The 14005-nt window shown below is 42.0% G+C and overlaps 2 protein-coding genes across 2 annotated transcripts in view; one reads left to right on the forward strand and one right to left on the reverse strand.

Moving 5' to 3' along the window:
* The window catches only part of atp9a (ATPase phospholipid transporting 9A), a 90156-nt gene that overhangs the window by 13239 nt on the left and 62912 nt on the right, over positions 1-14005 (forward strand). Inside the window, exons 5-6 of the mRNA XM_079574867.1 lie at positions 1580-1638; positions 11227-11278. Of these exons, the coding sequence (XP_079430993.1) occupies positions 1580-1638; positions 11227-11278 (111 nt within the window). The remainder of the gene's footprint in view (positions 1-1579; positions 1639-11226; positions 11279-14005) is intronic.
* On the reverse strand, positions 4281-4589 carry LOC306977225 (small ribosomal subunit protein eS12-like; the record flags this gene model as incomplete). The annotated part of the gene is made up of 1 exon (XM_079575435.1): positions 4281-4589. The coding sequence occupies exon 1, from the start codon at positions 4527-4529 to the stop codon at positions 4281-4283; it is 249 nt and encodes an 82-aa protein (XP_079431561.1). The 5' UTR covers positions 4530-4589.

Here is a 14005-nt window from a genome sequence, read left to right on the forward strand (position 1 = left end):
ATGTTTTGCTATTTTAATGTTTGTTCGCCTCAAATTATTTAAATGATTATTACACAAAAAACTAACAAAGTAGAGTTAAGAAAATGTATCCTGTTTTGAGTAGTCTTTTGACCAGATTAAGTAGTTATGCTGCCTGTTTCCTCTGTGTTTTTTCGATTATTACTGATAACCCGTAGCTTAGTTTTCGCTCAAATCTGCACTGTGAGCTGAATCTTGTTACAAGTCATCAATCAATTGTGCAAAATTAAGACCTTTTATACCATGGTCTGGGTGAATACTCGATTCTGATTGGCTGGTGCATTATTTTGGTATAACCGCACACGTAGTCCGGTAGTTAAATCCCTGGGATATCGCCATAGCAACGCATGACACAGCTGAATCAGATAAACACGTATTTTGTGTTAATTTCAACGTTTTTGTCCAAAACCAAACGTTTGCTAAATGTTTGTAGAGGAGAGTGAGCAGCTAGGTTAGCTACTGTTAATAACATATGAGCTTTACATTTCTATTGAAAACGGTTAAGGCTATTCATCATTTTCAGACGTACATAAAATGATCCTGCATTGAAGCATATTTGTCTGGATTAGTAAAGTCAAACATAAAAGTTTGAGTTGGGGGGGCCCAGGTGTGAGCGACTCCACCGCAGCTGTTTCCATAAACAGTTGAGCTGGTTGAGCTAGCTAGCTTTAGCTTCAGGTTAAACCTTGTAAAAGGTAAATAACTCCTGCCCACGAGTGCCGCATATCGGTGTTTCCTTCCAGGGAAAAGTGTTTCCGGGTTAGTCCTGTTGTGTTGTAATTCTGTGCTGATGTTGTGTCGTTGAGCCTGACTGAGATCCTCGTAATAGCTGCGGAGAATGACTCGCTCTGAGACCAGCCTTCAGTGACCGGCTAATAACCCACACAAAATAGTCCCGTAGTCTGGCAGATTTAGTGAGTTTAGTCAATGAAACAAACATTTATTATAAATGTTACGTTTGTGGGACCCTGGTATAAGCGGATTAAACAACGAGGAGCCGCATTAGGCCAGGACTCCCCTGAAAAAGATATTCTTAATCTCAGTGGGACTTTCCTGGTTAAATAAAGGTCAATAAATAAATAAAATTAGACGTTATAAAGCAGGAGTAACTCCACTGCGCGTCGTGGTGTTCTCGACTCCGCGTCGTGCATTATAACCGTCAATGCACAGCTCCGAGTTCTTTAATCCTTACTTAGATGTCTTTGAAAAGCATTAAAGACATCAAAGCCGTAAAAATTAAGAGTTCAGCAAAAGTACCCCGTTTTGAGTAGTCATTTGACCAGATTAAACTAGTTCTGCAGCCTGTTTTTAGAGATTTCCAAACTGACAGGTCTAAACTACCCACGTCTGGATGTTTTAGTTCGAGTTGTATTAAAATAGACATCAGTTTGTGCAGTGTCCTCCCGGCGCCGTGAACCGTGACCTCTGCTTCAGTCGGAGCCAGAGAATTTGACTGAAACATTATTGCTGGCCTCCCTTCATTCATCATCATAAGTTCCAATAAATTACCGCCTTGCTTTACCGCGTCATTAATGTTGGCCTGTGTTTTTGCATGTTCCAGGCACGGTGAAGGTGAAGAGCAGTGGAATTCAAGTAGGAGACCTCATCATCGTGGAAAAGGTAATGTCTGCTGTCTGTTATGGGAATTCATGGGATCTATATTTTGTGATCAGCATTAGGGATGTGCACTGTTCAATTGTAAAGATTTTCATGAATTCCATAAAATGTGGCTTCTCGGGGCAAAGTCAGGTGTCATACCTTCAACAGTAGTTACAAAACAGCCTTTTCCTCTGCATTTCAAAGGTGTGTGGCAGAAATCAGATGGACTCTGCATTATCAAAACTCCTTGAATCCCACTCTGGTTCCAGAAGTAAAAATATGATTCACTTATCCCATAGAGAGGCACGGTGGCTCAGCGGTTAGCTCTTGTGCTTCATAGCTAGAAGGGCCGGGGTTCGATCCCTGGTCGGCCATGGCCTTTCTGTGGAGTTTGCATGTTTTCACTGTGTCTGCACAGGTTTCCTCTGGTTTCCCCCACCACTAAAAACATGTACAATAGCACATGTGGTTGGTGATGGGCGGAGAAGCCAATCGCTCAGATTCACTGCTTGCCCATGACCCATAATGCTTTGCGCCTTGGGGGAAAGCTACAACCCGGAGGCCTTTGAGTGTGAGTGAAGCTACAACCAAACAATGTTGAAAAGGCTTATAATTGTTGATGATTTTAATGTGTGTGTTGTCTTGTTGCACTCTGAGATTCTATGAATGAAAAGTGCGTTACAAATAAAATGTATTATTATTATTATTATTATTATTATTATTATTATTATAAAAGCGACTTCTGCTGTGCTCGTAACTGCTCCAACAATCAAAAACGTAATCTGGAACTACAAAGCTCTGCACACGACCTTAACCAGAGCTTTTTTCCTGATCGACTTTTCAAAATCAATAGATAAAAAGGTACAGATTTTCTTAAAGGGGGGGTATTATCCGACTTTTTCAAGCTTTCCATCATGTTATTCTGTCATTCCCTCATTAAAAACATGGCTGAAGTGTTGCCTTGGCACATTCACGTATTTTTGAGTAATCTGTAAAATCTCTGATGGCGGCCATTTTAGGGATAGGTTTGCCTGAGTCCTCCTAGGAACGCCCCCACCTCCTGGAGACGCCTCCGAGCTTTCGTCACCAGCCGAGTAACCAACCACTGCTCCTCAGCAGAACCCCCTCCCCACTGATGCCACAGACAGCGTGTGGAGGGGGCGTGTCTAAAGGCTCAGAGGTTCTTAAAGAGACAGAGGCCTATTTCAAGACATTCACTACAGCCATTTTGAGAGAGACATTTTATACAAGGCAGTTATTCTAATTTACTGCATTTACAGACCAGCAGAAGGTTTGTCATCATTGTAGTGTGATATAGACTGGTGCTATGGGACTGAAAAAAGCAGAATACCCCCTCTTTAAGCTTTGGTTTAGTAGAATTGTATATTTTTTCAAGGTATTTGGAGGATTAATATTAGTCTCTTCGATGACTGCTCACAATGCCATATTGTTGACAGCGGCGAACCCCCAAGGTGCAATGCATTATGGTATTGCGCAAGTTCCGTCAGTCTACTCCAATGGGCGGCTCTGGCTACAAGAGCAGCTCACCATCACTGAGTATGGAGTGAATAAATGTTTAGATTTATGATCTAATCGGTCATAAACCTGCAGTGGACTTTAGCATCACAAAGCAAACAGTCCATTTATAACCTAGAGACTGAACGCCTGTGCAGGAGCTGAGTGACACAAAAGTGAAAATATCATTGTACTGCTAACACCGTGCGTCGCCATGTTGTTTTCCCCCAACTCTGGGCTTGTGAGGATCGTCCTACTTTCCCAGCGGGGAATCTGAGTTTTCCACTGGGGGGTCGGAAATTCTGAGTATATTCCTTCCAACTGTTCAGTTTAGGACTGAAAGGGACAGGCCACTGTTCCTCCACACTGATGTTTTCTTACCTGAGCTTAGACGAGTTGATACGTACCTGTCTGGTCTTTGTGCCCGTCAGTGTTGTTCTCGTCAACGAAGACGATAACGATATCGTTGACGTCCCTTTTTTTAATGACGATAACGTAGCGATGACGAGCTATAATGAGCTCTTTGGGGACTAGAACATGACGAGACGTTCACGAGTTTACGTCAATGAGACGAGACGAGACAAAAATGGGAGAACGTTTTTCGTCAGAGCGGAGTGAGAGAACACACGGTAAACGTGACCCGGAGCGGCGCCGTGCTGCTCATGATGCGCCCGGGCAGCGGCGCCGTGCTGCTCATGAGGCGGCAGCGGCGCCTCTTCCTCTCTCTCTCCCCTGGCGTGCGGTCACTGCTCGCGTACATCCTCCTCGGAGCGTCCGACATCGAGGTCACAGGTGTTAGGGAAATACTAAAGGAGTCCGGAGGAGATGTGGATGGAGAGACGGGACACGGTCTGGATGTCTTACATGTTAGAAGTTTATTACCGTATTACAGGCCTGGAGACATTTGAACAGTCAACACAATGTTCAGAGCATTGATCATTCAGAGTCTGGGGATACTTCCACATGAAGAGAGCTATATAGCCTCGGTTACACGTAGGCACTAACAGTCTACCTCTCGGACAATGTGCCACGTTGACTAGGCCACAAGTCATGTAGAAGGTCGGCGCCTGAATGTTCCCCTTTGACAGTACAATATGATAAGATTCGAAAGGAATGTGCCATGGCCGAATTAACTCTATAATTCTCCATCACCTATCGTCAACCTTGATCAAGTTGATCTGATGCTCAGCACAGAGGGCCTCCACAAGCTTCACGTACATGGGCTCGTCGCAGTTGGCGGCAAGGACACACAGATGAGCCTGGCGCTTGTCCAGGGCCTTAGCAGCTTCACGGATCCCACGGGCCAGGCCATCGTGGATGAGTGCGGTCTTCAGCACTTCCGGCAGAGCCGTGTTGACATCCATCACACCTCCAGCAGCAATGCCTTCCTCGGCCATCGTAGTTTAGGGATGGATGTTGGACTTAAAGTTCCGTTCCTCCACTCGGTCAGCGGGTAAAGAGGAACGGAACTTTAAGTCCAACATCCATCCCTAAACTACGATGGCCGAGGAAGGCATTGCTGCTGGAGGTGTGATGGATGTCAACACGGCTCTGCCGGAAGTGCTGAAGACCGCACTCATCCACGATGGCCTGGCCCGTGGGATCCGTGAAGCTGCTAAGGCCCTGGACAAGCGCCAGGCTCATCTGTGTGTCCTTGCCGCCAACTGCGACGAGCCCATGTACGTGAAGCTTGTGGAGGCCCTCTGTGCTGAGCATCAGATCAACTTGATCAAGGTTGACGATAGGTGATGGAGAATTATAGAGTTAATTCGGCCATGGCACATTCCTTTCGAATCTTATCATATTGTACTGTCAAAGGGGAACATTCAGGCGCCGACCTTCTACATGACTTGTGGCCTAGTCAACGTGGCACATTGTCCGAGAGGTAGACTGTTAGTGCCTACGTGTAACCGAGGCTATATAGCTCTCTTCATGTGGAAGTATCCCCAGACTCTGAATGATCAATGCTCTGAACATTGTGTTGACTGTTCAAATGTCTCCAGGCCTGTAATACGGTAATAAACTTCTAACATGTAAGACATCCAGACCGTGTCCCGTCTCTCCATCCACATCTCCTCCGGACTCCTTTAGTATTTCCCTAACAACAGGGACTTTATTGTTTCTCAGGACAGTTTTCAATACCGTGGCGTCTGAACGCAGAAAGCACGTTGAGGTCGGCTACGTATGTGCAGACAGCGCTGTTGGTAAAAAAAAGTAAAATCTGGAAGCGACGATCAGAGGACGAGGAGAGCGGGCGCTTTTGGAAAAAGTCCTGTTCACAGTCGGCCACTTCTGCCAGTGCCTATCGTGGTGTCATCTGTTTGTCAAAAGCCAATAGAAGCTTTTATTTATCCCAATTTCCAAGACTTATCAAAATTAATTATAACTTCTTATAATGAAACTGACGAAAACCTTTTTAATTTTTGTCTGACTAAAACGTGACTAAAACGATCACATTTTGAAATGACTAAAATGTGACTAAACCTAAAAGCATTTAAGACTAAGACTAAAAGGGCCAAAAACAACACTGGTTGGTATTCCCTTTTCAAACTGTGAGTAAGACAATATAACATGTAGGATTTTTATCGCTGCGCCGCTCGACATCTGTGAGCAGTTTTTAGGGCTCGGATCGTTCACCGTTTAATGAGGGGAAACAACACGGAGGGGGCGGTCGGGTCAGTGACAGGAGACGGACGGGAAAAAGAGTTAGTAAAGATTTTGTAATCGTCTGATCAATCCTTAGATTCGGCCTGTGTCAAAACCGATGCTCATCATTCAAACGTGAAGCCCAAATGTCCCGTAATTAGATCTGAAAATTCACTTTTGATTGATAGTCTCGGATTTTGAAAGCACTTATTGCAAAAGCCCAATATCACGAACAATAGGAAGGCTTCACAGACAGATGTCATCAGATACAGACAGGGAAATTATACAAAAACTAAACAATGTAACATGCAAAAGATTATCAGTGTTATTGTTTAAAATGCAATTACAGTCATTCAAGCGGTGCATTATTTCCAAGAAAGCACACAAAACTTTTCTTTCTCCTCAGGCTCATATTATGTACAGAACCTGCTGACCCTGCAGTTTAGGCGTCTACAAATGGTTTATTGAGTTTAGCAGCGGATATTTCAGTCTCCTCTCAAACATGCGTGATCCAGGACCTGTTTAATGTCTATACACGAAATCAATCTTGATTTTTCAACAGGCAACGCAATATTTGTTTCCTCAGTACTGTAATATTACTCTGCCCTACCAAGAACAGTGAGTGGAGGCTGAACTAGCATCATTTAGCAGGGGCGGACTGGCCATATGTCCATTCTGGGAGAGCACAGAAGGGCCACTGGTTTGGCCTCTCAATTTTCTCCTTAACCTCCAATCTTACGCCTTAACCGAGCTTTGCCCAAATCTAAAAGCTCAAAAGAAAAGCGCCTAAATAGCGACGAAAACGAGGATACACACGGGACAAAAATGTGCTGCAAAAACAACAAAAAATGTGACATAAACGTGGCATAAACATGACAAAAACCAACGATAAACAAGATCATGATGGCTAAAAACAAGGCTGAATTAGGACTAAATTAGCAGAAATCATCACTAAAATGGAACTTTTCCATTTTTTTCAAATTACTATTTGTTTTTAATTAGGGCTGTGTTTGCAAAAATGTGCCAACGTCATTCAAATGGAAGATTTCAGACATTCCGGTGGCACGATATTGAAAATACTTATATATCGTGATACTAGAATGGGCAATATTATGATAACAATACTGCGATATTTGATTAAACTATTTCAACACGGTAAACATATTCAAACTAGGGCTGAAAGATATATCGTATCAATATCGAAATATGAAAACTGTCTTTATTTTTCTGGAAAATGCTTGATTTTCACCTAACCCATAGTTATATAGTATCAATATCGAGATATCTGGCATGAATATCGAGAAATGAAATTTTGTCCATTTCTTTAAGCCCTAATTCAAACACTCAAAAGATTCAAAAGATTGTTATGTTAATTTCTTTCAAGTTCTTGGACACCAGGCAGTGTTAATTTCGTCGACTAAAATATTTAGTCTTAATTTTAGTCAAAGTGATATTTCTGACGACTAAAATTGGACTAAAACTAAATTAAAAGTTTTTTATGAGACTAAAACTGTGACTAAAATGTCCAGATATTTTAGTCGACTATAATAAGACTAAATAAAAATGTAAAGGAGAGACTAAAATCATCCAAACTTGTATTGAGCGTCTGAAAGAGCCTCAGATCATGTCAATTCTCTGTTAAAGGATCAGCTCTGAGCTTTGTTCATGTGGAGCAGAAACATGAAGCAGAGGAACAACATTAAATATCATTATAATCAATATTATCAATGCAAAGTCCACTAAATTTACTTGCAATTTTAGTCGACTAAAACTAAACTAAAATCGAATTACATTTTCGTCAAAAGACTAAGACTAAAACTAAATTAAAATATGTTGTCAAAATTAACACTGACACAGGGAGGGCAGGGAAGGGAGGGAGTTCAGCTTCCTGATAGCCCGGTGGATAGAACTGTTCAGTCGACTGGACCTGGCCCTTAGATCCTGCGGTCTCCTCCCTGAGGGCATTACCTTGAAGACACTGGGATGGGTTCTTAGGGTCCAGGTGATTCTGAAGTCATTTGTGTCAAGACTTCAGCAGCAAAGCGAGGCTAACAGTGAAATTGGGAAAATTATAACTAAAACCTTTTGCTCATTTTTATAAGTTCAATGCCCTTACGTTTGCAAAAAAAGTGTAAATCTCAGTCAGATGGAAGACTTAGGAAGTAATGGAAGTATTTTTAGAATACATTGGGGCTTCTTGTGGTATATGTGGCAGGGGCGGACTTGGACTGAAAAACAGCCCTGGACTCTGACCAGCCTGGCCCAAATTAGCGTAAACGTGCACTTACCCCCCGCCTTAACGGAGAGCATTTCCTCCAGTTTGGCTTTACCCAAAAACGCCTCATTTGAAAGCTGAGACCTACAAGAGTGATTGTAACTTTTTGTCAAGTCGCCGCATTTTTTGTCATATTTTTGTTGTGTTTTTGTCACATTTTTCTATAATTTTTTGTTGTGTTTTTGTCATGTTTTTGTTGCCTTTTTCGTTGCTTTGTTGTCGACTTTTCATCACATTTTTTTGTCCCTTTTTGTTGCTTTTCCGGCACATTTTTGTTTTGTTTTCATCCTCTTTTTTTTGTCGCTATTTTGATGCTTTTCTTTTTAGCTTTTAGATTTGGGTAAAGCTCGGTTAAGGCGGGACCAGTGGCCCCTCTGTGCTCTTCCAGAATGGACACATGGCCAGTCCGCCCCTGGTATGCGGTAATATTGTATCACAAGATAGAAAATATTGTGATTTATTATATTTTTTGCGATCATGTGTGCATCCCCCTCAAAGACACAAAAGTAGTCGTCTGCACTGGTTTTTTTTTTAATGTTAAAAGTTGCTCAAGCCTGAATGACCGCTGAGTTCTTACACAGTCAATTCTTGGATCAGCGTCTTATTTTGAAATTGAACACTTGTCAACACCCGCGCGCGATTGTGTTTTTGTGGGAATGTTTTCAGTGTGAAATGTGAGAAGAGGGAGCCGTCTCCGTTTGTGTGGAGGGAGTCCTTCTGGTTCAGCGCCGCAGCTGAAGGAGAGGTCACACATGTCGACCCAAATATCTGACTTGTTTAACATGACTCAGCGTCGCAAAAGTCAGGACGGAGGGGGAAGCAGCAACTGACCGAGCACGAAGCATCTGTACATTATGGTGGACGATTTAATGTGCATTGTGTGAACTGAAACCTGATCCTAAAATAAAATAAAATGCTGACTTAATCACAATGAGGCAGTTTGAGCTCTGAAAAGATCAAAAACAGGGAACATCAGCACCTCATGAAATCAGCAGGTAGAACTCTTGACAAAAAGACAAAGTGAATATGAACTACAAACAAAACCCAATTCTTAATGTTTTTCCTGAGTGAGCTGATTTCAGACTCCTGCTCCTGGTCGGGCCGTTCTACACCAGGCATTTACAAGTATAATTTAATTTGCATTAAAAAGTTGGTCCGCTGGCGTGAGGTGGTTTTTGATTCATGCGCTTAACAGTTGATGTGCATTTTGCGAGATATTTATCCAATAAATGTCATGAAGCAAATAGACAGACACTGGTTTGTGGCATTTCTCTGGTAACATGGCTAAGATGAGCTTTGTGTGGACGGAGGATGAGACTGGGGATGTACCGAGCCGATATTCAGTCTTGGTATCGGGTATTCTGATACGGGCATTTTGAGAGTATGAGATCGGGTCGGATTTGATGACTGGACGGGTCCGATACAAAAGACGACTGTGAATCTGCGGTCATGTAGTCTGCAGACTGGAGCCGCTGCAGATCCAGGACTGCAGATTCACGGCCTTCATGCTATCGCTAAGCTAGGATACTGATTTATTCTTATTATTGTACTTGCACATAAGTAAGTGCCCAGCCATCATGGGCTCACAAGAACCTTTCAAAACAGAATTCAGATGCTGCCAAAATAAAATCACAGAAACTGTACAATCATAACAGAACAACATCCGCATCACACAGGAGGAGATGCATTCATTTGTCCACTATCGTTAATCTGCCGCGAACACCAGCTTCTGAAAATCAAAATTCAAAATTCAAAGCTAAAGCCAAAACCTCTTGCATATTTATATATATACTGTATATATATTTAAAAAAAGCCAAACAGTGAAACTACTGCAATATCCATAGGTTATAATATGTTAGGGCTGAACGATATGGACACAATTTCCTATCTCGATATTCATGCCAGATGTCTTGATATCGATACGATATACCTATGGGTTAGGTGAAAACTAAGCATTTTTCTGAAAAGTAAATACAATAATACAAAAGAGTGCAGTTTTATTAATGAAAATCTACATCATTTATATCTTGCTTTTTCCGATTTTAATATTTTGAATGTTCATTTCTCAATATAAACACGATAACAATATATTTTTCTTTGGCGATATTGATATCTTCAATGTTCATATCTCGATATCGGTACAATAACGATATATCTTTCAGCCATATAATATGTAATGATATATATTATATAGAAATATTATAATTAGGGCTGCAACTAACGATTATTTTGTAATCGATTAATAATTTTTACGATTGTGTGAATGGTGTAGTAAAATTTTATATTTTCAATTTTTTTATCACATTATAGCTTAAGTCGCGCTGTTTAAGGAAGTGTTGATGGAGTAAACTAAAGGGAAATGTTTTTTGAAGGCTCTATTCATGACATTTACATTGTACAAACCACTACAGACCCAAATATAAAATCAAAGTAGGTTTTCATCAAAAATACTACATTTTTTTGGTAATTTTTGCTCCATTTTAGTCTGTGTGAGCCAGAAAACGATTAATCGATTACTAAAATAGTTGTCGACTTCAATAATCGATTAGTCGTTGATTAATCGATTAATCGTTTCAGCCCTAATTATAATACTAAAAGACTGTATTGGATCGATATCCGCCTGGTATCGGCCAGATGACGTGTCAAAATATCGGATCGGGAGCTCAAAGAAGCGGATCGTGCATCCCTAATTAAAATCGTCCTTTTTGCATCTATTCTGGAGGGTAAACAACAACATAATGCTAAGGTGCACCAGGAAATCCGATATGTCAAGCCTTGGACCATTTTGAAAAACAAATGGAAAAGCTTGAAGCAACGTTACATCGAGGTGAAAGGGCCGCTCTCCTGTAGCAGCTTTTATGGCAAAAAACTCATCACCTTCAAGTATTTCAATGCGATGGATGTGATTCTAGGTCACTGAGCAAGTGTCCCCTCACTCGCGCGTGACCAACAGCATCTCGGCCTTTTGTTCGTGGAAAACGGAGCACCTGGAGGAAACTTACACACAGACTTCGACTCCACAGAAAGGCCCCGTCCTGCCCGGGATGTTAATCTCTGCTCTACACAAAACCCATTTGCTGCTCATGAATCCTAGGCTTGATAAATGAGTTAAACGGTGTTATTGTAAATGAATCTGGCAGGTCCTCATGTGTTGGCCTTTGTTCTCGTTGCAGAACCAGCGTGTTCCTGCTGACATGATCTTCCTGAGGACGTCGGAGAGAAACGGTAAACATCTGCAGCTCGTTGGTGTTGATCTCCTCACAGGCACCGGGTCCTGAGTGAGGCTGAGGGGAAGTGGGCGCTTTCAAAGAGGCGCTGAGGCGAAGGGATTAGCCCGGACTTCGGACAGGAAGTCAAAAACTGAGATTGCGTTTACGACTTTGTTCCTTGAGACATCACACAGAATCTGGGCTGAAAGGTGCATCAAAATTGAAGGTTGAATATAGTTTATTTTAAAGAAGTGCTTGAGTTTATCCCCACAATCCCCCAATCTCTGAATCGGCTGATTTAATGCAGATAAAAGGCTGATATCTGAAGCTGATAGAGACTTCCTTTTTAGCTTTGGAAAGAGCTTTAAAATGAGCCCTCCCACAACTTCCTCGGCCTCAGGGGAGAAACATTGCAATGAAAATCAATCACAAGTTTGTACACCTCAGATTGTATTATATATATTTTATGTTGCAAACTTTTGCTTATAATTTCAGAACCATAAGACATGGAGACTTGTGTTTTTGTTTTGGAATCTGCTGATTTTTGTCTTTCACTCTGAAGTGCCCACTAAACGGCAATGTCTTGAATAAAAGCGCCCCCTGCTGTCACAGTTAAAGCTTCATACACAGGGTTATAGACAAGACACTTAGAAATCGGGCAAAGATATTGTCCGTGTGTATCGGCATCAGCCTTAGAAAACAGCCGGTCGACCTGTAGAATGAACGTCCCTGTGCCTCCATGGAGTCCGATGGATAAAACCTGCAAACACTGTCGTCTAAAGCTCTACAAATGCATGTGATTCTTGTGTTGGCTGATCCTTTGCCTGGTGAGACCAGAATGATTTGTTTATTTGCGTCACGTGTTGTTCACGAGCAGCGTCACTGGACACTTAAGTCCCTTAAATACCAACATACAAACACCGCACGAGAGAGAGAGTCAGAGCGCGGCTTTAATCGGTGGTAAATGACCAAAAATACATCGACCGTAGATGAGTTTCGTGATTCATAATCCTGCGCGCATGTTAACACTGTACTAAGTTAACAGTTTACCTTAGTAAATCCTCTCCGTAGTCCCTCTGGGGGCAATGCAAGTGTTAATGGGATGATTGGGGGGTCTTTCATCTCCCCCTGGTGTCTCTGGTCAGAAAACCACAATTGCAACTTTGCTGCCTACAGGTCAGAGGCGCAATACACACTAATGGAATCATGAAGAAGAAGCTAATAGGCTAACGGGCAAAGCTAATTGTGGGCTAGCGCCACTTAAACAGTATTTACAGCCAAGTTTGAGTGAAAAAACTGATTTCCATTGTGTTATTGGATGTACAATATCCCGGTCCGGGTTCTGTCCTGATGGAGTCCGGCTGACACTGTGACTCCGCCAGACGCTGCGCCAGGCACAGAAACGGCACTCGGATTTAATGTGTGCTGGGTGTTACGTTAATGGCGCTGCATCAACAGCAGACGCCCGCCCTTCGCTGATTGGTTTACTCCGCTTCCTGTTTGCTTGCGTATGCAAAGGTCCTTTCTTGGAAAATTTGACAAATCTACATTTATTCTGGCTCAAATGTAGAATGATACTATAGCAGCTTATTCATGAAGACAGCGAGAGCAAACTGGAAAACAGGATAAAGCCGTTTGTGGCCACGTTGGACCCAGTGTTAATTTTGACAACATATTTTATTATTTAGTCTTTTGACTAAAATGAAATGTAATTTTAGTCGAGATGTAGTCGAAAAAATCTTTGCAATTTTAGTCTAGTTTTAGTCGACTAAAATTGCATGTTATTTCAGTCGACTAAATTTAAGACAGATTTAGTGGACTTTGCATTGATAATATTCATTATAATCATACTTAATGTTGTTCCTCTGCTTCATGTTTCTGCTCCACATGAACAAAGCTCAGAGCTGATCCTTTAACAGAGAATTTACATGATCTGAGGCTCTTTCCAACTGTCAATAGAATTTTGGATGATTTCAGTCTCTCCTTTTCATTTTTATTTAGTCTTATTTTAGTCGACTAAAATATCTGGACATTTCAGTCACAGTTTTATTCTCATGAGAAACTTTTAATTTAGTTTTAGTCCAATTTTAGTCGACGAAATTAACACTGATTGGACCTACTTTAACATTTGAAATTGCGTGTGTTCGGGCCCAAATCTGATATGTAAAGGAGAGAAAGCTGCGCGCTGTTTTGCGTATGAGCGTGGTTTAATGACCCACTAAATGGGTTTCCAGATCAAATGAGCCCCTGGTTTATCCGTTTAAATGTCAAGCTTCTATCAAACGTTAATGATCAGAGATGTCTTTGTTTCTTTTAAGCGGAATCTTGATTTTCAGACTCGTCATAAAATCTCAAATAGATCCTGCTCTGAATCTCGTTGAGTCACGGCATCTCGAGCCCGGCAGGCCGTCCCATAATCCCTCCATCACACGTTACGTCTTTGAAGCGCCTTTTGTCTGTCAAATGAGCAGGAAAGGCCACGCCATCTCCCAATGCAAAGAAAGTTTGTGCCCGTCGATGGGACGCTTCATCCCGGTAATCAAATGGGGATTAGGAGACGCTCGCGACGTGTTACCTCGCGCTCCCCGTCGCTCTCGAGTTTGCGCATAAACAAAATAGCCGTATTCAAAGTCAGAACCTACGGCGGCCTTGTTGTCGGAGCTGCATTTTCCTGCTTTTCTCCGGGGAAGGGGGGGGAAGGAAAGCTTTGTTTTACTGGAAATGCTGCCCGGTTATCTCTCTT

Source organism: Gobius niger (assembly GCF_951799975.1).
Source record: "Gobius niger genome assembly, chromosome: 17".
Taxonomy (NCBI): domain Eukaryota; kingdom Metazoa; phylum Chordata; class Actinopteri; order Gobiiformes; family Gobiidae; genus Gobius; species Gobius niger.